Source organism: Podarcis muralis, chromosome 7 (assembly GCF_964188315.1).
Source record: "Podarcis muralis chromosome 7, rPodMur119.hap1.1, whole genome shotgun sequence".
Classification (NCBI taxonomy): domain Eukaryota; kingdom Metazoa; phylum Chordata; class Lepidosauria; order Squamata; family Lacertidae; genus Podarcis; species Podarcis muralis.
The window spans coordinates 68504448-68531897 of NC_135661.1; the positions used below are offsets into that span (position 1 = coordinate 68504448).

Here is a 27450-nt window from a genome sequence, read left to right on the forward strand (position 1 = left end):
TGTTGCCCCTCATGGATTATCTGAAAGGGAAAGTGTGGTCCGGCACATTCTTTTTGATGTTCCATACAATAGACCATCATATCCTTTGGGGGGCAGCTTAATCAGTTAGGATTTGGAGGCACTGCTCTTCTCCTACATGATTGGTCAGAATTGGAAGATAGCAGTGGGTGACTATTGCTCAACCCTTTGGGGATTTATATTGTGGCATAGCAAAAAGTTCCATCTGTGATCTCTTCTGTTTTTTAGTATCTATACACAGATACTTCAGCCAATCATTCAGCAGTTTGGAGTATCTTAAGTATGACACCCTGCTTTATCCCCCATCCCCGAATCCAGGAGTAGCCAGGTCTTCCCTGTTCATCTTAATGAACCAGCCTCTACTGGGTTAGAGAGTTATTCATGAGGCTTCACTCCCCTTAGAGTAGCAAATATCCAGCATAGAATGCTACTTAACCTTGCCTTGCTCCTTGATCTCAGGTGGCAGTCATGATGAGGAACACTCTTTTTAATCATTTAGCTTGGTGAGCTGACTACACCCTTTTTTCTCTTACAAGGATTTTACTTCAGTCACCCATGCTTTGTTCCCATTTAGATTATTGCAGTGTGCTTACTTATCGCTGCCTTTTGAAGTCTGGTTGGAATTCAGCTGGCCCTGAATGTGGTAGCTTCCATATTAAACGAGGGAGGGCCCCAGACAGTGTAGAACTCCAGTCCTGGCTTCACAGCATGGATTGCCTATTTGTTTCAGGCCAGTTCAGCATGTTGGTTCTGACTTTTAGAGCCTTCATGCTTTAGGAACTAATTTCTCTAATTACAGATGGGTAGCCGTGTTGGTCTGCCATAGTCAAAACAAAAAAAATTCCTTCCAGTAGCACCTTAAAGACCAACTAAGTTAGTTCTTGGTATGAGCTTTCGTGTGCATGCACACTTCTTCAGATACACTGAAACAGAAGTTGCCAGATCCTTCTATATAGTGAGAAGGTGGGGAGGGGTATTACTCAGAGGGGGGTGGGAATGGGTGATTGGCAGATGGCTGAGATGAGCTTGTTGACGACTCTTAAGGACGGCAATAGGTCTTACAGGAAAAAGCAAGGGGTGAGAAGGTGAAAAATGGCTTTGTCATGTATAGTGAGATAAGGATCCAATGCCTTTGTTCAGGCCAGGTGTCTCCATGGTTTTAAGTTTGGTAATGATTTGCAATTCAGCAGCTTCTCTTTCCAGTCTATTTCTGAACTATTTCCAGTCTATTTCTAAACTCCTACCCACTCAAACCTCTCTTGTACCTGCGATACATTGATGATATTTTTATCATCTGGACACATGGTCAACAGACCCTGAACACCTTCCACCAGAAATTCAATGATTTTCACCCCACAATCAACCTAACAATGAATCAATCTATGCAAGAAATACATTTCTTGGACACTACTATAAAAATACAGGATGGGCGCATAGACACCACCTTATACCGTAAACCAACTGACCGACAAACATATCTACATGCCTCTAGCCACCATCCCAAACATACCAAACAGTCCATTGTTTATAGCCAGGCACTACGTTACAGCCGTATCTGTTCCAATTCTACAGACAGAGACTCTCACCTAAGAGATCTACAGCAAACCTTTTTAGAACTAAAATACCCAGCAGATGAAGTTAGACAACAGATCAACAGAGCCAGACTGATACCCAGAGAGAACTTGCTGCAAGACAGACCCAAAAAAGAAAATAACAGAACTCCTCTAGTCATCACATACAGCTCCCAAGTTAAAACAGTACAACGCATCATCAGAGATCTACAACCTCTCCTGGACAATGACAGTTCTCTTTCTCAAGCTCTGGGAGGAAGACCTTTCATTGCCTACAGACAGCCACCCAATCTCAAACAACTCCTAACCCACAATAATACTACAACCAGACTTAACACGGACACTGGCACCAGAGCCTGCAATAAACCCAGATGCCAACTTTGCTGCCACATCCACCCGGACAACACCATTACTGGCCCCAACAACATCACACATACCATCTCGGGACTATTTAATTGCTCATCGTCTAACATTGTGTATGCCATCAAATGCCAACAGTGTCCTTCAGCTCTCTATATTGGACAAACAGGCCAAACCTTACGCCAAAGAATAAACGGACATAAATCTGACATCAAGAATCACAAGACAGAGAAACCAGTAGGAGAACACTTCAATCTCCCAGGACATTCTATACAAGATCTCAAAGTAGCTGTTTTACTACAAAGGAATTTCAGAAATAGACTGGAAAGAGAAGCTGCTGAATTGCAAATCATTACCAAACTTAAAACCATGGAGACACCTGGCCTGAACAAAGGCATTGGATCCTTATCTCACTATACATGACAAAGCCATTTTTCACCTTCTCACCCCTTGCTTTTTCCTGTAAGACCTATTGCCGTCCTTAAGAGTCGTCAACAAGCTCATCACAGCCATCTGCCAATCACCCATTCCCACCCCCCTCTGAGTAATACCCCTCCCCACCTTCTCACTATATAGAAGGATCTGGCAACTTCTGTTTCAGTGTATCTGAAGAAGTGTGCATGCACACGAAAGCTCATACCAAGAACTAACTTAGTTGGTCTTTAAGGTGCTACTGGAAGGAATTTTTTTTGTTTTAATTTCTCTAATGTATTTCTCTAATCTCTGCATTCCACCTGCTAAAATAAGGTCAGCAACAACACAGGGCAAGGCTTTCTCAGTGGCAACATTTTCTGTATGGAATACACTTCTTCGGAAGAACTGCTTGGATCTATCCTTTTTATTTTTCTGTCTGCGTGTTAAAAAACTTTTTTCATTTTTAAATGCATTTCCCATTTGGCTGGTGAGTGTACTATGCAACATTTCCCCCCTCTTTGTGTTTCTTTAGGAGGAATGTTGGGATATGAATTTAATTTTTTTTTAATTGGTCCTTTTTAGTTTTAATGCTTTTGAACTTTTGAGTGAAACATTTTGGTAGTGCCTTTTGACAGAGAATGACGTTTATCACCTGGCACATGTCCAAATTCTGTTCCTAAATAGCTGGTATAGAGCTTAGCTGTCCACTACATGTTTTAAAATTATCTGCATTTGTAGAGGTTGATATGTTTTGAATATAGCTTCACATTATAAAAATCCCTCTCAACTTCATGTATAAGTAGGTTTTGGTCAGCTCTGGCATGGAGGTTTGCTGGCTGAGTTAAAACAATTTCTGTGCTATTTTGCGCCAACCATACAAGGAATAGCCACACATTCTAGAGCTGACTCCACCTGAGAGATGCTTAAAATGTCCTCATCACATTTGAATATGTTGAAACCTTGGAAATTCTGTGATATCTGTTGGATGCTGCTTCCACCTAGTGGACACTCTGAAGGTATTGCATTTGATATTTCAGTAAGTTTCACAAACCCTTGTAAAATATTAATTAATATGTAATTCTAATGAACAAGTACATGAGCAGATATTTCACTGTGGCACAAATTTGTTTAAAGGCAGACTAAGAAATAATTGGTGGTGTTCTTGCAGTCTGAGATAGCAAACCAGGGGAAACATCCATTTGCTGAAGGAACCTGTGCATAGCTAATTTTTTCAGTCTAATCTGTCACGGTGACCCTTGGAAGTTTTTTTTATTGTTAGACTACACATAAACACGTACACACACTATCAAGGTCATTGTTTGTAGTTAGTTTTTACTAAAGAAAAAAAAGAGCTCTCTTTTTTAGCATAGGAACAAACACCTGGATTTTTAAAGCTTTCTTTTTCCCTTCAAAAAGAGGTAACCACCTGCCCCAACACATACTATGGCTATCCTCTTTGAGCCAAGTCTCCCCTTTTATTTCATTATGTTTGTGTGGCTATCCAGCTCCAGAAGCAGGACTGAGGCTCAAGCTACCATTGTGGCAACAAGGAAGTAACTCTGAGGGTGCTACAAGTTTTGTCAAACAGCTCACTAACCAGATTCTGAGGAAACAAAGCATTGTTGTTCAGCAGGTATTAAACCTTGGTGTTGAATTAAGATTTGGGGTTTTTTAGTTTGTTTCTGCACAGCAGCACCACTGTTGGTACTTAGATGTTCTGACACATTAGGCACATATGAGTTTTGATGCACCTTGCTCTGCATAAGCTTTCTTGTACCTAAAAATGGTTGAAATGTTGCACTGTGCTACCAAAGCATATTTTATGTAGTTATCTAGCCCTTTTTGTTGAAAGACTGGTTCACGTTGGAAATGTGACTGGAAAGTGTGCTTTCTCTGGGGACCTTTCGTATCGCATTACCTGAGGACTAAGAGAAAGGGCAAAAGATAGTGGCAAAAACCTGGAGAAATTCTTACCTTAGCAGTTTTGTCCAGTTCCTAGCCCATGCAACATGGAAAGCATAGTATCTGAATTAGAGACCACAGCTGACGACGGATTATATTGTTGTACCAGACATTTTGCTCCCTGACCCAGTTAGCTGAGCTGAACTCAAAAGTATGATGATGGGGACATTCAGGCTTATCACTTGCTGGGGGTCTTCATGGCCAGCTGCCATGGATTTAGCTATATTTTTATGGTTCTGCTCCTACCTACAGGGTTGTTTCCAAAAAGTAGTCATGGGAGACACTGTTCAGTGCCATGGGAACTTTCCTGTAGTGTCCTGCAGGGTTCTGTCTTACTTAAGATCTCAGTGAAGCTGCTGGGAGTTGTCATCAATATGTAGATGACATCTCTCTCTCTCTCTCTCTCTCTCTCTCTCTCTCTCTCTCTCTCACACACACACACACACACACACACACACACACACACACACACCTGAATCAAAGGAGGCAGCTGAGGTGCTAGACAAGTGTTTGTGGGGTGTGGTAGGCTGAGTGGGGGGCCAACAAATTGAAAGTGAATCCTGAAAAGATAGAGAGGTGTTATGAGTTCCAAGTTCTTGAATCTAGGAGGTAGGAAAACTTCCACTTGTAGATGGGATTATACTACTAGGAGCAGGTTCATGGCTTGCAGGTCCTGCTGGATTCAACATTGTTACTGAAGGCCCGGGTGGCCTTTGCGGCTAGGAGTTATAGCTGTGTTTGCTTCACCAGCTAGGGCCCCTTTTGGATAGAGATTACTTGACTACAGTATTCTGTGCTCTGGTTGTTTCTGGATCATTGCAGTGAGTTCTACATAGGGCTGCCCGTGAAGATGACTTGGAAACTTCAGCTGGTCTAAAATGCAGGAGCCATTTTATTCGCTGTGGTTGCCTTTGGAACTCATATAACCCCTGCTGTAAAACAGCTGCACTGGTTTCCAGTTTGTTTCTGGATTCAGTTCAGGATGCCCACACCAGTGTTTAGAGCCCTAAACACCTTAACCCCCAAATATCTGAGAGACAACCTCCTTCCCTACAGACCCTGTTGGGGGTTAAGATCTTCAGAGAGTGCCCTACTGGTAGTTCCACCATCCATGGAAGTTTGTGGGGGTGACCTGAAAGAGAGCATTCTCTGTGGCGGCCCCTAAGCTGTGGAATTCCCTTCTCACAGAGATGTTTCGTTTGGTGAAAGGTGAAGATGCACCTCGTTGCCCTCACCTTTGACAGCTGAGACATGTGTTTTCAGGACCCACCTGATTCCTGTGGCTGCATTTGGTTCTAACTGTTTTTAATACCAAATTTTTAATTTTTGTGATTTGCTGGTGAATAAGTCCTCCTCCTGATCCCACAGAAGGCGCAAAGGAGAGCGTGGAAACCCAATGCTTCTTCACTAAGGCTTGCCATACCTAATTCATGTAGTGCTAAATTATGGTTTAATGTTTTGTGTGAAGACAACCAATAGTTGCAATCCTGTGCCGCATTGATGCAGATTTGATTAGTAACATTATTGCAAATTTACCAGCAGCCTTCTGGCTCATTACACTTTGCCGTTGTAGCCTTCTCTGCTGAACAAACAACTCTCTAGGTGAGCAAGGAGATAATTTATACTTGTTATGTATCTCTGCCATAGACTGATGATGGCAGTGGGGATTTAGACCCTGGAGTTCTGCTAAGTGCTCAGACCATCACTTCAGAGACCACCAGCAGCACTACCACTACCCAGATTACAAAGGTAAAATACAATAGTCTCAAGTGTGTGACCTCACTGATAAGCTATTTGCGTTGACAGGGAATGAGTTGTACAAACTCTAGTCTCTGTCTGTCTTTGGGTGACCCCTCTCTAATGGGATTGGCAGCTTGTGGCACATCAGAGTTTTACTGACTGTAGGGCTCATGTCTGTTTCCTTTTACTTGTCCTGTCAGTACTCTAGATGTGACACAGTCACCAGTGATGCTTCCCTTAAGGTTTCAATCTAGGACAAATGGTATTCAGAATACTGTTGAACAGGATTTTCCCTACCATTTTCAGCTTCTTTCCAATGCTATGGAAAGAAGCTGATGGGAACAAATCTCATTAAACATACATAACCTACCTTTCCCCCTAACGTGGAACTCAAGGCAGCATACATACTGTCCTCAGATGGTCTATCCAGACACAGACCAGACCCACCTGGATTTTTCTAGCTTGGAGAAATGCATACTAACCCCACTTTGAACATCTTTCAACACGGAAGTCTTTTCCCAAGCTAGGTACACAGATGTTTCCAACTTGGGAGTTATTCACATGTTGTTAAAGTAATAAGTGGGCAGCTACCCTGAGAAGAGACCATTAGCTAACATTATCTGGGACACAGGATTCATTTGAAATAACCAATAGAGCAAGCTCAGCACACTGTTGCTGGCAAAAGAAATGGTGTTTAGCCGTATGTGTGTAGCATATTCTCTCTGCTGGGGCTAGCCTACATTAAAGGACCCATTATGTTTTAGAAATCAAGGTCAGAGATTGCTGAGAAACCCAAATTGCCACCAGAGATTGCCAAGAAGCACAGATTACTACTGACCTTTGTATACTAGATGATAGTACTAAAGAAGAAAGCATCTCCAATACCAAGTCATTCTAAAGTGCAGCAAATATATTTAGATAAGGCTTCAGCCATTATGTGGTCCCCATTATGTGCTTCACTTTGCTTCCATACTCCACGGTCCCTCAAGATGGCTGTAATACTGGAATGTTCATATGGTTCAACCAACCTGATTGTGTTAACGAGTCTATATGGATTTCAGATGACTAATGTGGAAAGTGGCTTTCAAACATTGTAGCTACTAGGTGCAGTGATACCACATGGAAATAATTCCAGATAGTTTTCACAATATGGGGGAAGCTTTACTACTTGGTGGAGATCTCTCCAGATGCATCACATGTGAAAATGTGTGGCAGAAATATATATATATGCCACATTTGTTGCAATACAGTTGACCCAAACGAACATGTAGTAGAGCAGCCGACTACAAGATAGTCATTATTTTTACCTCTTGTTTGCAGATGCGCTCTCCTCCAGCACCAATGTTACTGCTGCTGTTGGAAAAGCATCAAAGTTGAGGGCATCAAAGCTACAGTAAGCTTTTTCTTGAAGGCAGCCACCAGAAAGAATTCAAAGGCAGCTTTGTTTAAAGGAAATGTATTAGTCAAGGAAGCTAAAAGACCTCTCTGTTTTGAGGGATGATGTGACTGACAGTTCAATCGTTCCCTAATCTCAGTTATCCTCAATCCCATTAACTTGACCCTGGAAGGGAAATCCTGGTCCATGTTCCAGAAAGAATGCTTTAATGTTCATTGTCACCATCCTGTACATCACTCATTCTAGAATAGTTGCCACTCTTGCAACTTAAGTGATGTCTACAATCTTTATGAGTATGAATGCTGGTTTCACTTAGAGAAGTATCACCCCCCACCCCACCCCAACATTATTTGCACAGAACCCCGTGGATTCAGCCTGCTCTTTCTTTGGGGCTTTACTTCTAATTAGGTTTAACAGAATAATTGCCTCTACCTTTATACCATTGCTCTTTGGGAGGGCAAGTTCACATATTACTTAAGGGAAGGGGCAGGAATAACATAATGAGCACCATTCTTTCCTAGTGCTCGAAAACATGTAAACTAGTGAAAAAGGTCTTTTGTTTCAAGTTCCTTTGAGTTAATGAATAGTCTAACTTCTCTTTTCCTTGTCATTGATGTTTTTCTTTATAAAGGTTTTTCTTATTTTGGCTCATCTGATTTTTCCAGCTCTCAGTGCAAGATCTAAGTGCTGTTCTGACCATTCATACTTGAAGATATGTGTCTATATGGAAATTCCTCCATCTCTTTTTTGCATTCTTAGGATGTCAGCAGAGAAAAGTAATTTCTGAAACAATTTTACTTTGGTCTCTTAGGGAGCCCCTCAATGGACAACCTCTCCAATAATGGGAAGATAAGCAACTGTTTGTGTAACTTAGCTTAAAAGAGGATTCCATAAACACTGTTGGATTAAAGGATGGCTTTCTCCACAGTTTATCCTCCAAAGTACTGGATATTTCTAGGTCCATGTCTTCCTCCTGAGGGGAATTTATATTTAATGTTCAGGTGTTGCGTGGTTTCACTTAATAACGGAGAAGTATTCTTGTGTTAACACAGATAAAGGCATTTCAGCATGTTTAATAATAATAATAATAATAATAATACCCCACCTATCTGGGCAGCTTCCAACACATTTAAAAACATAATAAAACATCAACCATTAATAGCAACAAACTGATCCAATATTAAAAAGACACAGCAACTTTTAAATTAAACAACCTATATGAAAAAAGCAATATTCAATCATCCATTGAAATCTAATAGTAAACAGTAAAATTAAACATCAGCAAATAATAAAGGTTTACGCTTATCAATTACAATAAAGAATTACTAATCTATAATCAATAAAATAGCAAATCACAGTGCATAAAATACCACAAAACATACAAAACCACATTAAAAGGATCAAATTGATACACAATCTAAGGTTTTCTGGACTCCATTTCATTTGGACTAACAGAGTGAGAAGAGGAATAAGTTTGCCAGTAGGTTAGGATGATAAGATTATGAAGCAATTGTGCTGTTAAGCATTTCTATTCATTTCTGCATCATTCCTTCAATGACTAGGTTTATTGCTTAAACACCTTTACCTCTCTTTGTTTTTGTACCAGTTCTCCTGGTGTATAAACAGTGTGTGTTTGAATCTAAGAGTTTTCTGCTAGCATGAATTTGGTTGAAAGTGGAACTGTGACTTTCAGTCAAGTAGATAAAGTTTATTTTAAAAAAGGACTAAAGACGCATCTCCATCGTCCAGTGGAATTTTTAAAGTATCATTTTTAATACAAGTACTTGTATTTGCAAGCACCATCTTAAGGTGAATTCCCCTCTTCTTTCTCAATCAGGAATTGATGCTTGCTATACCATTATCTAAAAGAAAGATTGCAGAATCTAAAAACAAAATATGTTTTTAAAACATGTTTTTTCATAAAAACTGTTGTTTTTATTCATATGTATGTGTAGTCAAACAACTAAAACACATACAATGAATCCATTATGATTTCTCTAATTGGGTGGTAGTCTGAGTAGAAAGGCAAATTTTAGCAGGACTGTTTCAGATGTTACTTTCTCCCCCATGTAGATGTGAGCATTCATCCTATCAGACCATAGGACAAAAACTATTTTTTCTAGTTTCTTTTTTTGTACTTGCTCTTTGTCTTTCCTCTCCCTCTCTGTTTCTCTTAATGTGGAACTAGCTTTTTATGCAAAAACTGAATAGGGAAAGGAGGAAACAAAGATGTATATCTTTACAATGACTAAAAAGGTCAGTTATTAAGTGGACACACAAAGTTTGTGTCTGATATAGGTCTGCAAGAACTAAGTGCGGTTCTAACTATTCATAAATTGAAGATACGTGTCTATATGGAAATTTATCCATTTCTTTTTCTTTCTTTTTTTGCATTGTTAGGATGTCAGCAGAGAAAAGTAATTTCTGAAACAATTTTATTTTGATGTCCTTTATGTATTCTTACGTGTGCTGTAGTCTGCTTTTCTTAGGAGCCAGTATAGTCCTGAATGTTAGCTTTGGATCAAAGGAGTCAAGCCCAAGCTAGAGTGGAATCTAACATGTCTCCATTTCAGATCCCTGTTTTGAAAAAAAGGAGATAGTGTCCCTGAGAGCTTGGTGACTATTGTGGGTTTGAACAAGCTAAGAATTGTGTAAAACTCAGCCGCCATTGGGAGCCATATAAGTTCAACAACCTGTGATAGCAGTTATCACACACTCCATTCACATTTCTCACTATGGTCTGATTCACATGTCTTGCTAAGCTAAACCATGGCTTAGCATAAGCATGTGGACTTCTGGGAAGGAAATTGCAGCTTCTTTGCTCCTTCTCAGTCATTCTGCTGCTGTGCTGAGCTGAGCCGAGCGACAGCTTGGTATAGAGTATCATTGGAAATTGGGATTGTGGTTTATGTCTCTTCAAACTAAGCATGAGCTGTAACCAAAGCTTTTCCTATTGCTTATGGCTCATGGTTTGCCTGGCAGAGTTAAGCCATGAGCCAGGGTTCAGATGACACTAAACCAAACCGAGCTACAGCACGGTGCAACAACAGAATGACCAGGAAGGAGTGAAACAACTGCAATCTCTTCTCCAGGAGCCCCTGTTCTCTCATGTTCACCATGATGTGCAAACCAGGCCTGTAACAGCAGTAGGAAAATCATTTGCATACCTATTAAGCTTACAATCATAGGAATTTGGGTGTCAAAGAGTGATATGCATCTAAAGTAGATCTAATTATGAATCATTCCTGCTGACTTGACCTTTTGGTTGCTCTGATTGATTAACTAGGCTTGTTTTTCTCTTTAAAACTATTTTTTAACATTTTGGCATTGTTGCATTGTAAGCTGTTTGTTCTCTCATAGACTGTGAAAGGTGGAATTTCAGAAACACGAATTGAAAAAAGAATTGTCATCACAGGAGATGCAGACATTGATCATGATCAAGTAAGACTTTTAGTTTAGTGACTATTCTGAGTATGTGCACATTGTTTCTGGCACTTTTATCAATGGAGCAGTTGGCGGATCAAATATGCAAGATATATTGCATGACCTTTGGGGTCTCCAGAGGGATTTGAAAGTTCACCCATGATAAGATTCTAGCCAGATTCTGAACTCTGCCAACCTTTAGTGCATAGCTTTCATTCTGTACTGAAGAGACACTGCATTACCCTGGCCTTTGACATCTGAAATACATTTTTCAGACCTTCCCTATTTTTTTGTATTGTAAACTGTTTTAACTGGTTTAAATATCATATTTTTATATTGAAAGCTGCCCTGTGACCTTGCGGTGGGTCAGAAAAAGAACCCAATAAATATGCCACAACCTTGTTGCCCTAAATTGATCCAAAAGTGTTTTCCTTAATGATAGGTTGCAAGCCTTCATTACTATATGGAAAGTAGTTGGTAAAGTTAGATTGTGATAGGAAGCAAAATGTTGTTGCCCTAAACTCGATTCAAGATAGTTTGTTCTTTATGCCATCTTTCTTCAGGTTCTGGTACAGGCCATCAGAGAAGCAAAGGAGCAACACCCAGACATGTCTGTGACCAAGGTGGTTGTCCACCAGGAGACTGAGATTGCAGAATAAATAGCAAGACCAGCTACATATATTATCAGGTAGTTTTCTTTTTTCCTTTCTTTTTTTTTTTTTTGTTTTGTTAGCACTGCTGCATCTTGAAGCGTGGCAAGGTTTTCACCTGTCACAACTGAAGGTTGTTTATTTCTAGCAGTTTTGAAGGAAAGCCTTTTCAAAACTTGTGCTTGGTACATTTTGACTCTGTCCTTGCAGGACTTTTAACAGGGAAGGCCCAGCAGCTGGTAGATGAGGGGCCAGGTCTGGACTTTGAATTCCTGTTTTGTAGGTCAACACTCCAGCCCCAATATATGACAAAGTGCTTCCATGTGCAAGAGTTCAGCCTGGCTGTGGTTGTAACTTTTCAAATCTGCTTGAAAGTTAGCTGCCACTAAGACTAGAGCAATGACACTAAATGCATAGACTTAAATAGGCTGGGCCTGCACAACATAAAGCCCACAGGCACAATGTGTAACTTCAGCTTTTGTAGCCTTCTAGGCCTTGCTCTCAAACCATTACATGTGGCCCATAAGCAACAAAATGACTAAGTGAAGGATTTGCTTAAAGAGCTCATGTGCTGTTACAGTTGTTGCTAGAAGAAGTTCACAGGTTCAGAGGTCTGTCCCACAATTGTCGTGACATTGCAATGGATGCTAATGCAGTCTGAAAGTTCCGCTTCCTTCTCCATATGCTGCCATGTATCTTTTAAATACATCACAAGTGTCTGCATTTTATTACCATGGATAGTTAATGTGGTATGAGTGCATGGGCAGTTAATGGACCTCACAGTTGTTTGAGTTTGCAGTCTTGCTGTAGACTTAACTACGATTTTGGGTGCCCATTGCAAGCTAACTGCTTTTTGTGGAACTGAACTCTGAACTCCCTTAGTCCACAAACAGTCACATACCACCCACATGTAATTTTGAACCTCCATGCTTGGTAGTTGAATCCTGAATTTAGGAGGGAGAGCCCCATCCTTTTAGCAGCCTTTCCTGCCTTGGGCTATTCAGTGTGGCGAGAACCCTCTCCACAAGTCTTGACACTGCTTGCTCAGGTTTCCCACTGGGTGTTCCCCTTATGTGTTGGGTACATTGCCAACACTCAAAGAATGTTAACTTGAGAACTGCACAGCTTTGCCAACTTTATTCCACCAGTGAAATTCAGCTTACTCTGTCTAGTCACTTTTGATTGGCTGCAGCAGAGCTTATTAAATCTGTGAGTGAACAGGAACTAGGCACTTGTAGAAAGAGGCCTCCTAATGCTACATATTCACGGAGCAGGATGCTCAGGTTTGAGGTATGCATTAATGCACCCAGAAAGGTGTGTGCATGTGTGCATATGGTGATGGGCAGGAAGATTCAGACAATTTACCAGCAGATGTTTCAGAATTTCAGACTTGTTTTCTACTGATTGGTAATTTAGCATAATTTTGTGTTTCCCTAGGCGATGTCTGTTTCAGTCTGCGGAGGCCACCCGACACATACCAGCAAAACTACAAGGAAGCTACCTTGGAGCACCATGACCTCAAACTTGCCAGATTTACTCTCAGTCAAACATTCTATCATTTATTACTAGGAAGTTGTGCTTTTTGATGTTTACTTCGGATTCTCCTTAACACAGTGGATCCTTTTTGATTATCATTTTTATATTGTGACCGACAGTATGCCATATTTTTCACAGTACTGGGTTTTTTTTTGTTTTTTTTTTTACAGTTTTGCAATCCCCCACTCCACTTTTTGCATTTTTGCATTTCCTTTCCCACCACCTTTTCAGGATCTGTATTATGAAGTCAGAGGCCCACACAAAAAGAACATGCAGAGCTTATCGAAAGTGATTGCCTTTGATTGAACTGCATTGCCCTTCTTCCTTCTTTTCCTCCTCAAGCAGTTTGCATTCTCACATAACTTTGAACATGTTATAGTGTGGGGGTCTCAGTGACCTAGAAGTGACCCCTCTTGCCTGAGAAGTCAGGAAAACACTTGTGCAATGCTTTGTCTTGGCTCTTGTGGATCTGAGATATATTCAGAATTTCCTAATCACAGCTATTTTATATATGCCAGGCGCAAATGTGCCTGCCCTCTTTTCCTCTGGATTTCCCTTGCTTTTTGTTGGTTTGTCAGCCCCTTAGATGCTTGAATATAGCAGGGGGTTGTGGTATTTGCACAGGTATTTCAGTAGTAGTCTAGATTCAGAAATGATGGAAATTGCTTCACCTTTTATACTGTGAATTCTAGAGGTTTTAATCAATTGTGACAAGGCACCATGTTTTTCCAGCTCTCTCCTTTTTTCTTCTTTGCACTCCTTGGAATACTAAATCTCTTGTAAATTCACTCTCCTATTTCCTCCCTCTTTTTGGTCTCCGTTAAATTAAGCCTATTAGAATTGTGTGTTTAAGAGGTGTGGGCTCTACACGCTATGAAATAGGCTGTAATTTATAACAATAGGATGGGGTGTTCATTTATTTTCTTTTTTCTCCTTCCCAATTGTTTGTATTTTGAGTTTTTGTGGTTTTGGTAGCATAGTTTTAAAATCATTGGTTTTTAAAGCACTATTTAAACTTGGCACACTGGTAACATATCACAGGAAGGGATAAATGAAGCACAAGTCATCCCTTAGAGACAATCCAGCATTCCTAAATCTGTATTCTTTAAGCAGGCAATTACAAAGGCATCATCAGTATTGTAGATTGTTTCCAATGATTGCTGTTAAAAACTAAGCCTGTACATGTTGCAAGTCACTTAATGCTCCTTATAAGACAATATAATAATTTGTAGTTCTTATTGTGCACAGTCCCTAGAGCATACTGCTGTAGCACCTCCTTCCTTTGAGTCATGGAGGTCATACAAAACGTATTGCATAAGGCTGCTGAAATGAATGGTGGATGCTGCATTGCTACCATGCTAAATGAAATAACAAACCCCAGGATTGGCTGCAGTTCTCAGGATCTTAACCTAGGTGTGTTCTGATTGGCTATCACTAGAGAATGTTGAATGCCATAAAAAAAAAATCCAAATCAGACCAAGAGCAGATTTAAGTTAGTTTTTCTCTGTGTGGGTTTGTTTCTACCCAAAATAACTTTTTCTCCTTATGACTTTAAAAGTACACTTTTAAAACAAATGTTACGAAAGGTAGTTGGTATCAGAACTCTTAACTGGGGAGCAGTTTCATTTCCTTTAAATGTTTTCCCCACGTAGGAAGAATGAGAGGATTCCAAATTGGGATGCAACATGTTCTTCACAAATAAGATGAACTTCCTCTCCGTGCTTAGTTGAAAGATTTCCTTGGCAACACTAAAAACTGCAGGCTTGTTCTTTCCTTCCAGCAGCATGTAAAAGTTCTGTAGAATTATGAGTGATATTTTTTCTGAGAGGTATGAAGTTGAAATTCTTTTGAGTGCACCACCTCATAGCTGAGGGGCGGGATGAGGGCTGATTCTAGCATTTAAGTGAAGAGGAATGCTTTCTGCTGTTTAAAGAAAGTTTGCAGAAAACAAGGACACACATTGAAAACTATCTGATTTCAGTGAAAACGAGCAGTTGTGTGGAAGCTATATTATCATACCACATGTCTACTTTCCCCCTCAGTTTTGAGTATGTTTCAGTTAGGGAGTTAATACAGTCTTATTTAGAGTTTGAAAGCATTATGGACATGTAAGAGTTTAGCACTGCTCAATCAGCTTTGCTCCACTGTGCTCTGGGGTCCCGTCAGCCACAACAAGCCTTCAGTGGTTGCCATCTGTTGCACTTAGCTGTGAGTAAAGCCCAACTGGAAACAATAGACTTCCTTCCAAGTGAACAAACTCGGGCTGTAACACTATTTGTGGGTTTCTATATGCCCTTCTCTTTACAAATAGAACTAATGGGCTACCTTCCTAAAAATCTTAGACTGAACTTTTAAAAATAAAAAATCAACCCATAGCACTTAAAAAATGTATTTATTGTGGAAGACAATTTTGGTTGTGTCACTTTCTCTAGTGCATAATTCTTCTGCAGCTTCCTTTTCCTCTGCTATTAAAAGCTTTAAGCACCAGCTATAAAATAGTTCCATAATTCTAAAGATGGCATCTTTATCAAATCTCAAACCTTACTACAAGTGCAGCACTGTTACACATTTATTAATGGAATTATTGCTTTTTCAGTATGTTATTTGAAGGTATGTCTTGTCCTTCCTTGAGCTGTCACTCAGCATGATTTTTAACTTTTTGTATCCTGTGGCTAACTAGCTGGTGAAGTCCTGTTCTATTTTAAAACTACTTTCAGACACTTCTTTTGCATGAAGTTTGGATTTCCCATCAAACAGGAATTTACTCTTATCTAATCAAGGGCATGCTTCTCAGATTGTCCCTTCTCCTGACCACTGACCTACCTATTGCTTTTCCAGTTTAAGAGCTCACCACCCCTTGTGTGCAGGAACCTCATCCAGCAGACACATTGCCCCTCCCCACCAGTTTTGCCCATAGGGTGTGTTTAAGTGGGGGTGATTCCGACTTTCCATGCACCCCAATGCTCTCCTGTCCTATATGGACATCTGATGTTAGCTTCTTTTGCACATTCCCGTCTTCCCCTTCAGGGTGTAAATATTTAGCATTGCTTAAAAATCCACTCAAATCTTAATCATTCAGAATCACAAGGGAAGAAAGCAAATGTGAGAAACAATCCTGGGAGGAGACAGTAGAAATGTGGGCAGACATAACTCTGAAGGTAAATTACTAAGTAAATAACTTATTGAGGGTCACCCAAGTTTCTTTTTGAAATAGTTTTTTAATCCATCACAGACCCTCTTGGCAAAAGTCTAAGGCATTTAGGACTAACAGCCTTAGGTGATGGAAGTTGGTCTTGCTTTGTCTGATGAGTAGTAAGCTTTCCGTCTCCAACAGAAGATCCCCTACCTTCCTTTAGGTTCTGCACAAAACAGGAGAAAAAAGTCTGCACTGAAGTAATCCAATTCTGTGGCAAGAAATGCTGAATTCTGCTACTTGTATAAAGTACCGGTATGCAAATCAAGCAGATTCATATTACCTTTGTGCCATGTATTTTGCTATTTACTCCCACACTATATCATTTCTGCTTCTGATCATTGTAGGGAGAGAAGCACAATGCTTTTACATGGTACTCCCTTCAACAATTCCCCTGGTTTCTAGATTTCAGCAGACGTTACCCGTACACTTGTAAACTTAGCGTTCCTAAGTACAGAAGCTTGCTTTTTTAAAAAAAATACATTATTATTGGGCTTCTTAGAAAGCTAAATCACAAAATAACACACACCCCCAGCCTTCAATATGCTCCCTTTGCTATAGGGAATATAGGGGAAACTTTTCCTTAGCATCTGGGCTTAAAAATAGCCACTGACATGGTTACCTGTGGTAAGGAAGGAACACCTGGCTACCAGGCAGAGTGTACCCTTTGTCAATAGACAAAGTTGGTTCTTTTCCATTTCAGGCTGCTTATGTGCCATAAGTAACCCACATACGCAGGGGCAGACAGACCAGTGGAAACAAAACAATTTTTTTTTGAACTATTTGCTGAGCTGGCTTACCTTTTCAAGCTCGGTGCTGTGAAGGCCACTTAGAACCAGGATGATGAACTGGTGGCCCTCTAGATGCTGTTGGACTCCAACTCCCATCGGCCTCAGCCAGCATAGCCAACACTCTTGGGAATGGTAGTCCAGCAACTTCTGGAAGGCCACAGGTTCTCTATTCCTCACTTAGGACTAAGATACCAGAGACGCATCCCTCTGATTTATCTGCCACCAACATGGGGAATTGCTGTTTCTTGTGAGTGGGCTGCCGGCACCCTCAAATCCACCACCATCACATTAATTGCCTGTAGAATAAATTTGCTTTCTAGAGGTCTTCGGAATTCCTGGGGGCCAGTGCTACCATTAGGGCAGTAAATGAAATATGGTCTATTTATTTATAATGCTGAGATGGCAATATGTTCCTAGTAACTTCCTCCCTCATCTATGAGATTATCCGGAAACTGTCTTAACTGTATAGTAAATGAAAGCTATTTATGTATGAATGTGTGTACAGAAGGAAGGGCAGCAGGATGGTAATCTATACTGACCAAACTGGGAATAAAAATTGCAGCTTCACTTGCCAGACAGAAGTGGGCAGCCAGCTATTAAAAGTTTTCTGGGTTTTATTTGGGGGAGTGTTCATAAACTGTGCTTTGCCATTTTCCTATAATGGACAATTAAATATTTGTGTTCTGACGGGGTTTTTGTTGTTTTTTTACACATTCAGTCACAAATTATTTCACTGCAGATATGAAGGAGCTTTGTAAAAATTTTAAGACAATGGTGAATTGTATAGAATAGCCGATTATTACTTTCTTTGGGGGTGGGGGATAGGAACAGAGGGGGTGGGGAAGCAAATCTTTATAGCTTAAGTAGCTGTTATTTTGAACTTTTGTAGTCAAAGGGAAAGTAGATGTAGCATTTAGACGTGTTCAATCTTGCTACTTGTATTGCATTTTTTCAATAAATTTTCAAATAAAAGATGGCATTTCTGGTTCTCCTTTGAAGCTCTACTTTTCCAGCACATTCTGAACTCATATATTGTTGCATCTTAATTATTTTATCTGCACATACAGCTTGAGCAGGGGTGTTTGTTGATAGCACTGATATCTCCAATTTCTTGGTCAGCATGGTAGATTTAAGATCTTTCATGGTATAATATATTTATGTTTTAAAATAAATGTTGCTTGGAGACATTTTAGGTAACAAGCAACTAATAATTTTATAAATAATAATAAATAAATGAGTGGTACCAGTGCCTGATGCCACAGGTCATGCAGTAGTATCAGCCATCATTTCTGCAGCTGCATAATAACATGAGAAACCTGCTGCTGGATTTGTCCAAAGGCCCATCTTGTCCAGCATCCTGTTCCCACGGTGGCCAACCAGATGACACGGGCAAGTTTGCAAGCGGAACCTGAGTGCAACAGTGCTCTCCCAGTTGCTGCAGTTGAAAATGATTGTTTTAAGAATCTCACTCCCTTTAGCAATCACCCTGTTGAATGATGTTGTCTGCGCGGACATCAGATTTCATGCACGACCCTGAATGCTGCAGATTGATTCAATGTTGTACACAGCAGGGCCACCTGGGGGAGCACACTGCAAAGTTTGGGATCTATCAAACAGGATGCTCTGGTTCTTTGCAAACCTGGAAAACTGCACATATCTCCTCTCGGTAGTGTAAAGGGCTCCTCTTGGAGAGCTAAAGCACACCACAATCTAGAGAAACTTCCGTTTTGAAGTCTTTGTTTCCCCATTTTGTCTCTTAACTTTTTGGTGATGTGTTGTCAGGTTTTTTCTCCTAGATTCAAGGGAACAGTTTTTCATGCAGCCTGCAAATTATCCTCAGCGTCTGGGAGAAATCTACGTGGTTCACTGAAGCCACCAAGCACCTGACTCTGAAGCCATCTTTTCTCTCCCTTAACTCAGCAATGTTAATGTTTCCCCTTCATCTCAGCAGGACAGATGTCAAAGAATTCTGAAAGAAACAGGGACTGCCAATGTGTGCTTATTTGTCCCATGTCTGGAATGAAAATCAATTCATGCAAAGGGTTTCCTTTGCATTGAAAGGATTGTGGTGAAATAAAGTATTAGCAACACAAAGTAATAATTATGTAAAATATTTAAGGTATGCAGTTTTGGCATAGCAAACAGATAATAGCTTTGGGCAGAAGGTGAACTGCAGCCGAATGGAAATATTGCTGCATGCGATGAATGCAGGACGGAAAGGAAAACGGCGCCTTCTTACATCTGTACTGAGCAGTGAGTCCAGTCAGACTGAGGTTTTGTCATCCAATGAGTCTAGTGTAGGGCAGCCATGTGACTTATGTTATGGTGGTTAGGACCTCTACTTGAAGGGCTGTTTGGTCCAATTCTAGTTTTTAAATGTAAGGTGGCGCTGTGGTCTAAACCACTGAGCCTAGGGCTTGCTGATCAGAAGATCCATGGTTCGAATCCCCGCGACGGGGTGAGCTCCCGTTGTTGGTCCCAGCTCCTGCCAACCTAGCAGTTTGAAAGCAAGTAGCGGCTTAGTCATGCTGGCCACATGACCCGGAAGCTGTCTGCAGACAAATGCCAGCTCCCTCGGCCAGTAAAGCGAGATGAGCGTTGCAACCCCAGAGTCGTCCACAACTGGACTTAACGGTCAGGGGTACCTTTACCTTTACCTTAAACTTCAGGGAGATCTGAAGGGGCCTCAAAGTTGCAGCTGGACAACAGACTGAGGAGGTACACAGGTTACCTGGTCACACTTTCCCCCTTTATAGTGAGATGTACTCAATAAAATTATACCAATTATGTCTATATTTGCATCTTTCCAAATGAATTAGCACTTTATCCCCTTTTGTCCTCTTTATTGGAGATGGTTTAGTTGACCACCATATTCTTGAGACCACCATATTCTTGAGCCTGCGTGATCCTTTTGAGTATCATTCTATGTACAACTTAGCCTTGGGATGGGCAGTATTGGTGAAACTGGCAAGACACAATTACTACTGTGGCATAGCCAGCCCCACATAACCAACATGCGTGCATCTAATTAATGCATGAAGGGGTTAAAACCGTAGAGAAAGCTGTTCTGCCAGATTTAGCTCACCTTGGGAGGGATGAGGTAACACTGCACAACAAATGTTGACCAAAATCATGCCTCTGTAGATTTTGAGATGCCGAATATGACACTGAAAACACAAAATTGGCTACTCATTCTTAAAGGTAAAGGTACCCCTGCCCGTACGGGCCAGTCTTGACAGACTCTAGGGTTGTGCGCCCATCTCACTCAAGAGGCCGGGAGCCAGCGCTGTCCGCAGACACTTCCGGGTCACGTGGCCAGCATGACAAGCTGCATCTGGCGAGCCAGCGCAGCACACGGAACGCCGTTTACCTTCCCGCTGGTAAGCGGTCCCTATTTATCTACTTGCACCCGGGGGTGCTTTTCGAACTGCTAGGTTGGCAGGCGCTGGGACTGAACGATGGGAGCGCACCCCGCCGCGGGGATTCGAACCGCCGACCATGCGATCAGCAAGTCCTAGGCACTGAGGTTTATTGTATAATCGAGGATTACATACATACATCATGTACTGTAAAAGCCAAGCCAAGTTTGCAGTGATGTTTGTGATACAGAGATATGTCCTCATCCAGTTCCTTCCAGTTTTCTGTCCTGACATTCCCAAGGGAGTTAGTTGACACCAGACCAAGCTTTTTTCCTTGTCATTCTGAAGCAGGTTGTTGAACATCTCATCTTTGAGGAGCTTGTTGATCTGAGGACCCACAAAAACTCCGTTTTTAATTTTCACTTTGCTGAGTCAAGGGAATTTGTCAGCCAGGTACTTGAAAGCTGATCCAGTTTGGTCCATTGATTTTAAAAAAAGTTTTTCACCAGACTGAGTTTGATGTATAGGGGCGGTAGTAGGATTTTGTGCATTTCTGCCAGTGCTGGCTGTTGCACATTCTTCTCTCCGACCTTTGGAGGCCAGTCTCTTTACATAGTGCAAAGTCTTTGCTTGGCTGCCCCATTCACATAAAAACAGAGTACAGTGGAATCTCTACTTAAAACCATAATCTGTTCCGGAGGTCCGGTCATAACTGGAAACATACATAAGTAGAGGCGCACTTTTCCATAGAAAGTAACGGAAAAGTGAATTGATCCATTCTAGACAATGAAAAACACTCCCTAAAACAGCTATTTAACATGGATTTTACTGTCTTAATGAGACCATACATCCATAAAATGAAGGCAATAATCAATGTACCGTACTATAAAATAAATAAGACAGTATTGTAGATGGGGGGGGAAAAACATTTTCTTATGTGCATTGAGGGTGGGTGGGCTTACCTGGCTACAAGCTGGGGGTGGGGCAAGGGTCAGTAAAGAGCTGATTCACTTCAGCCCCGGTCACTTGTTTTTTTTGCCAGGCCAGGTTCTTCTCTGGACTTCCTCAGGTTAGTTCCTCGGTGGGGTTTGGGGCTGCAGTGCGCCCTGCTGTGCCTCTTGCAGGCGGCACCTCTTCCACAGCTTCGGGGGTGGGATGAGGGCCCTCTCCCCAGCAGCAGAGGCCTCAGCGCTGCTCCGCAGCCAGCCAGCCGAGCTCTGGGCTGCTGGCAAGGCCTCTGTTCGTATCTAGAGAAAGTTCACAAGTCGAAGCACCTACTGAAGGTCATAACTGGAATCGTACGTAAGTCGAGGTTCCACTGTACTTCATATATTCCAGCTGCACAAAGTCACCACAGAGATGCCAGCCTTACTTGCTGTATTGAATACAGCCGTAACAGCTGTTTTTAGGTTGCTGTGGGTTCCATGTAGACAGTGTGTCTGACTGGGATGGAGGGAGGTCTGTTTCCATTATGCAGCAACACCGCCTTGACTCTGGAGACTCAATTTTGAGGAGTCTATGGATAGTCACCATTCTTGTGGGTCATGTGTGATTCCAAGGACATTCATCAGGCCATCTACATCATAGCAGAATACAAGGCCATCTTACTCTCAGGTGTAAACTGCTCAGAACGAGCGTGAAATGAAGCCGCTCAGACATTTTCCTTGACGATTCCATTGCTGAAGTCCTGATCCCGGTAACTCTGCTTTGGCCTTGGACAGTTCCAGATCGCGAACAAGATTGCTCGGTAGTTCTTGTGTAAGAATGTGTGGTAGATGTATGGATCATCATTAGACACCAAAGACTGCAGAGAACCAGACGTCAGTTTGCCTCCCTTGTCTGAACCAATGTAAAATTCTTTCGGAGGTTCAGGAACAGAAAGTCCTCCAACTTTTCGGAGTTGATTGGAGAACAGATGGTATATTCGGGTACGCTACTGCCCACTTCTGTTTCCTCGTGATTGATGGAGATGGATTGAGGATTAACTAAATTAAAATGTAAACCTCCTGTCCCACGTGTGTGAGAAATATGAGAGTAAACAGGCTGTGAAGGGCTGTAAACGCCTATTAAAAACTGCACATGATAATACTGTGCTAAAAAAGGCATTCCCCTTTTCTCTCACATAGGAGAGAATGCCTCTTTTGGTGGCGCTGTGGGTTAAACCACAGAGCCTAGGGCTTGCCGATCAGGAGGTTGGCGGTTTGAATCTCTGCGACGGGGTGACTTCCTGTTGCTTAGTCCCAGCTCCTGCCCACCTAGCAGTTCGAAAGCATGTCAAAGTGCAAGTAGATAAATAGGTACCGCTCCGGCGGGAAGGTAAATGGCGTTTCCATGCGCTGCTCTGGTTTGCCAGAAGCGGCTTAGTCATGCTGGCCACATGACCCGGAAGCTGTACACCGGCTCCCTTGACCAGTAAAGCGAGATGAGCGCTGCAACCCCAGTGTCGGCCACGACTGGACCTAATGGTCAGGGGTCCCTTTACCACCAAATACATCTATCAGGTACGGCTGTTGGATGCTATCAGGATGAAAAGGTTTTTATCACCTGTGACATAGGTGTGCCAAAAATTAGGGGTACTGCACTCTCCATTTCGTCTCTGTCATTTGTTGGGAATCTGACCATCTCTCTTATCTTGTCAGTGTATTTGTTATTTACCTTTCGTTGTCGTTTAAAAAGAAAAGATCGTTATAATGTCATTCAAATTAAATCTCGGTCGTATAAAGCAGAGTCTGAGGTAAATCTGGAGAACGTCTTCCTTTTTGCCTCTCCCTAAGCAGTATCTGTTGAAAAATTATATCTGTTGAAAATTTCCTTTTGATGGGCTTCAGCCATAATAAGTTGTTCAGAGGCTCTTTAACAAACCCTTTTTTTAAAATAGTCCCCCCCCCCCCCAGTTTTTATAACATCAAATAACAGTACAAATTACAACGCAGTATAGAGCATGTAATTCACATCAAGATTGTTTACATATTTCATTGATCACTCTTTAAGAAAACTTTGTTCTATTTTGTGTATACAATGTCTTGTAGCTTGATCAAGCCAGATAATCACATCAGACCATTGGCTTAAAAATAAACTCTTAAATCCAGGAAAGAAAATCCACCCTTTTCTCTAAGAGTACACGTTATTTTTAATTTAACTCTTGTTCTATTTTATTTTTACTATCCAATATAAAGCCACTAATGTTTTGTTGCCATTTGTTCAGTTGGGCTCCCTCCACACCCATGCCTTCATTCAGCATGTGCTGTAGTAAAAAAATAAAATAAAATATTCTTGGAAGTATTTTCATTTTGAGAATGGCTGTTTTATCTAAAAAAGGAAGTTTCAGCTTTTTCCCGTCCTCTCTTCTTTAATCCTAGATTCCATCCTAATTCAGCTTGTATAAATCTTTTTTTTTATCTTAAAACACCATCGCCAAATAACTAGTGGCTTTGTTATGAATTCAGTGTTCATAGTCCAGCAGTGTTTCTGTTTTATCTACATTTATTAGATTTTAAAATTCTTTAGTTAGGCCGCAGTGATATAAAATGATGCGGGGGAATTGCACCTGTTGGTTTGGGCTAGTGGATCATGGCTGAAGACACAGAGCCATTGACAGAGGTGACACCCCCCCCCACCCTACATCACACAGCAGGGATGGGAATTGTAGTTCAGCAACATCCAGAAGGCCAAAGATTCCCTACACAGCCAGTGTGGTGTAGTGGTTAAGAGCGGTGGACTCGTAATCTGGTGAACCGGGTTCGATTCCCCGCTCCTCCACATGCAGCTGTTGGGTGACCTTGGGCTAGTCACACTTCTTTGAAGTCTCTCAGCCCCACTCACCTCACAGAGTGTTTGTTGTGGGGGAGGAAGGGAAAGGAGCATGTTAGTCGCTTTGAGACTCCTTAGGGTAGTGATAAAGCGGGATATCAAATCCAAACTCTACACGGGCTCTGTGGAGTAGGGTGGGTCACCTCTTTCATGACCAAGAGGCTCTGTGACTTCAACAACACACCTGGGGAAAAAATGAGGGAAGGAAGTCAAAGAAGCACAAGCTCTTTTGGCTGCTCCTTCTGCCTTCGGGGCTGCAGCCCTCTCTTCCTCCTCGCTCAACGGTCTGAGCCACTGTTTTTCCTTTGTTTGCAGTTTGCAAGTGCCTTTGCAACTGGGTCATTTGCAGCTTAATGCGTACAGTCTGGAGTAGGCCTGGAGCCAGCTGCAAGGATCAAGCTGTCTGACTCCAGGGAAGATCTCCATGGGGGGCCCGTGCTGGAAGAGGAGGAGAGGGGTAGTGGTAGGGAAGGGCATGGGCAGCAGAGGTTTGGCAGGGTTAAAAAGGCTGGTTCCTCCTCCTCCTCCTCTCTGCTAAGAAAAACAGTGGCAAACAGCACAAGGAGAAGCTGTGCTCATCTGAGCAAAGGGGCTGCATTTGTTGCTCCTGATAGCCATACCCTTGGGGACGCAGGTGGCGCTGAGGGTTAAACCACAGAGCCTAGGGCTTGCTGATCAGAAGGTTGGAGGTTCGAATCCCTGCGACGGGGTGAGTTCCTGTTGCTCGGTCCCTGCTCCTGCCAACCTAGCAGTTTGAAAGCACGTCAAAGTGCAAATAGATAAATAGGTACTGCTCCTGCGGGAAGGTAAACAGCGTTTCCATGCGCTGCTCTGGTTTGCCAGAAGTGGCTTAGTCATGCTGGCCACATGACCCGGAAGCTGTACGCCGGTTCCTTCGGCCAATAAAGCGAGATGAGTGCCGCAACCCCAGAGTCGGCCATGACTGGACCTAATGGTCAGGGGTCCCTTTACCTTTTAGTCATACCCTTTACCAGGTTTAAAGGTGTCATGATAGCTCCGCATGGGGCAGGATTTCAGCAATCACTGCTTATCTCACCTTTGCATGGTGAGCTGCAATAGCTCCAATTCTCTTTTCTAGGAAACCATTAAAATAATAGGGTCCCAGCCTCTTTTACCTCTGGTCCCCTTGAACCAGGGAGGTGGAGAACCTGTGGCCTCCACTTCCATGAGCCCCGGCCAGAATGGCCTGGTGGTTAAGGATCATGGGAGCCGTTGTCCAAAACATCTAGTGTGCATCAGGTTGGGGAAGGCTACCTTAAGCAATGGCACATAAGGTCCACAACAGAGTTGATGTGGGAGACCATATTTATTTATTTCTTGAATTTATATCCTGCCTTTCTTCCTCCCCAAGGGGCCCAGGCCAACAAACAGACACACAATTTAAAAACAAAAGCAAAGCAGGAACACTCTAAAAGCAATTACAATTAAAAACACTCTAAAATTGCAATTGCAGTTGAAACATTCTTCCATCCAATGATCTTGAAGTTCCCGGGAATAGTATTCTTCAGCCACCAAATGCCTAAGTAAACAGGAAATGTTTTCAAATTCCTCCTGAAAAAGAATAATGACGGAGACAGGTGTACCTTACTTGGGAGCGCATTCCCCAACTGGGGAGCCACCACTGAGAAGGCCCTGTCATGGGTCAACAGCAATCAGGCAGCTCCCAGTGCTGGCATCACCAACAAGGCATCACCTGCCAATCGTAGGGTCTGAGATGGTTGGTATTTGATATCTTGACATTGCTCCTTTCCCCCCAATTCCCCCAACCTCCCCCAAAGGAATGTAACTCTCAATCTCTGCATAGTAGGGAAAAACTAGCAGATTCTATGCATGCCACTGTCTACCCAGCCAAGCAGGAAGTATTATCGCAGCTCAAGGACCGCCAAAGCACTTGAAGAGGGCACATTGCTGAATGTGTCCTGGGAAGCAGGTGGGACCTAAGGAAAGTCCTGAAGGCCAGAAAGGACCTCTGCCCCTAAGCCTGAGGTTCCTGACCCCCGCCTTGGACCAAAGCAGAGCCTGGTCTTGCATTCTTCCTTCTCCAGCTAATAAAGCAGCCATGATTCGGCCCCCGCTCCCAAAGCCAAGCAAATTAATCAGCTTTTCCAGAGAGACAAACTGCTGGTCCCTGCCAAACAGCCTGCATCACTCGGATGAAGAAGGGGGAGATCTTGAACTCTGAAAGAGGTAAGATCCCAAAGCTGTGTATTTTTAGTTGATGTCTCTCCCACTCCTGAAGAAGCAGGAGGATCTGGCTTGATTTGTGGCAGTTCAAGTTTATTTAACCGGGCACATGTCAAAAGGTGGTCTCTGTCCCGCAGGGAGTTTTGGGAAAGGGATCAACAGAGGAATAAATAATATATAAATAGGAGCCAAGGACTGCACTTTCCCAGAAGCTGCTAGGGCCAGGGATGAAGGAAAAATGTGCCCCAGTCTGCATTTTCATGCATAGCTACATTATTATTATTATAGTTTTATTAAAATTTATTACCTGCCCTTCACCCTAAGGTCCCAGGACAGGTTACAGCAATAACAACACACTAGTTATACTTATACACAATATTAGACATAAAATTAAAAACGATTTAGAATTAAAAGCATAAGGTGTCCTAAAAACATATACAGTGGTACCTCTGTATCTTAATTCATTCCGGAGGTCCGTTCTTAACCTGAAACTGTTCTTAACCTGAGGTACCACTTCAGCTAATGGGGCCTCCCGCTGCTGCTGTGTTGCCGCCACATGATTTCTGTTCTCATCCTGAAGCAAAGTTCTTAACCTGAGGTAATATTTCTGGGTTAGTGGAGTCTGTAACCGGAAGTGTCTGTAACCTGAAGCGTCTGTAACCTGAGGTACCACTGTACCTCAAGTGTTACAAGCCAGGGTAGAGAGGTGTGTCTTTATCATTTGCCGAAAGCTGTATAATGAAGGTGCCAGGCACACCTCTGTGGGGAGGGAGCTCCACACCTCTGGGGCTGCCACAGAGAAGGCCCTCTCCTCGGCCACCGCCAAATTTGAAGGTGGCAGAACAGCCAAAAGGGCACCCTCTGCTGATCTTAGCATCCAGGGTGGAGTGAGATAGCCACCTGGGCAGCAGATGTTGGGAGGTAGAGAAGGTGTAGGAGAATAGTGCTCTGTGCCCCTTTAATGAGTCTTTTGTCCTTGGATGCCCTGTCCTGTTGCCAGGTTGGTTGGCTTCTTTACATGC

At 42.2% G+C, this 27450-nt stretch overlaps 1 protein-coding gene across 19 annotated transcripts in view; it reads left to right on the forward strand.

Annotated features, from left to right (window-relative positions):
* The window catches only part of EPB41 (erythrocyte membrane protein band 4.1), a 92807-nt gene extending 74765 nt beyond the window's left edge, over positions 1–18042 (forward strand). For 17 of the 19 annotated variants that reach the window (XM_077932013.1, XM_028742812.2, XM_077932014.1 and 14 more), the window contains 4 exons: positions 5973–6074; positions 10822–10902; positions 11448–11572; positions 12972–18042. In XM_077932013.1, the coding sequence (XP_077788139.1) occupies positions 5973–6074; positions 10822–10902; positions 11448–11543 (279 nt within the window). In that variant the 3' untranslated portion in view covers positions 11544–11572; positions 12972–18042. The remainder of the gene's footprint in view (positions 1–5972; positions 6075–10821; positions 10903–11447; positions 11573–12971) is intronic. The other 2 variants (XM_077932019.1, XM_028742838.2) reach the window with 1 other exon arrangement.
* The last annotated feature ends 9408 nt before the right edge of the window (positions 18043–27450 follow it).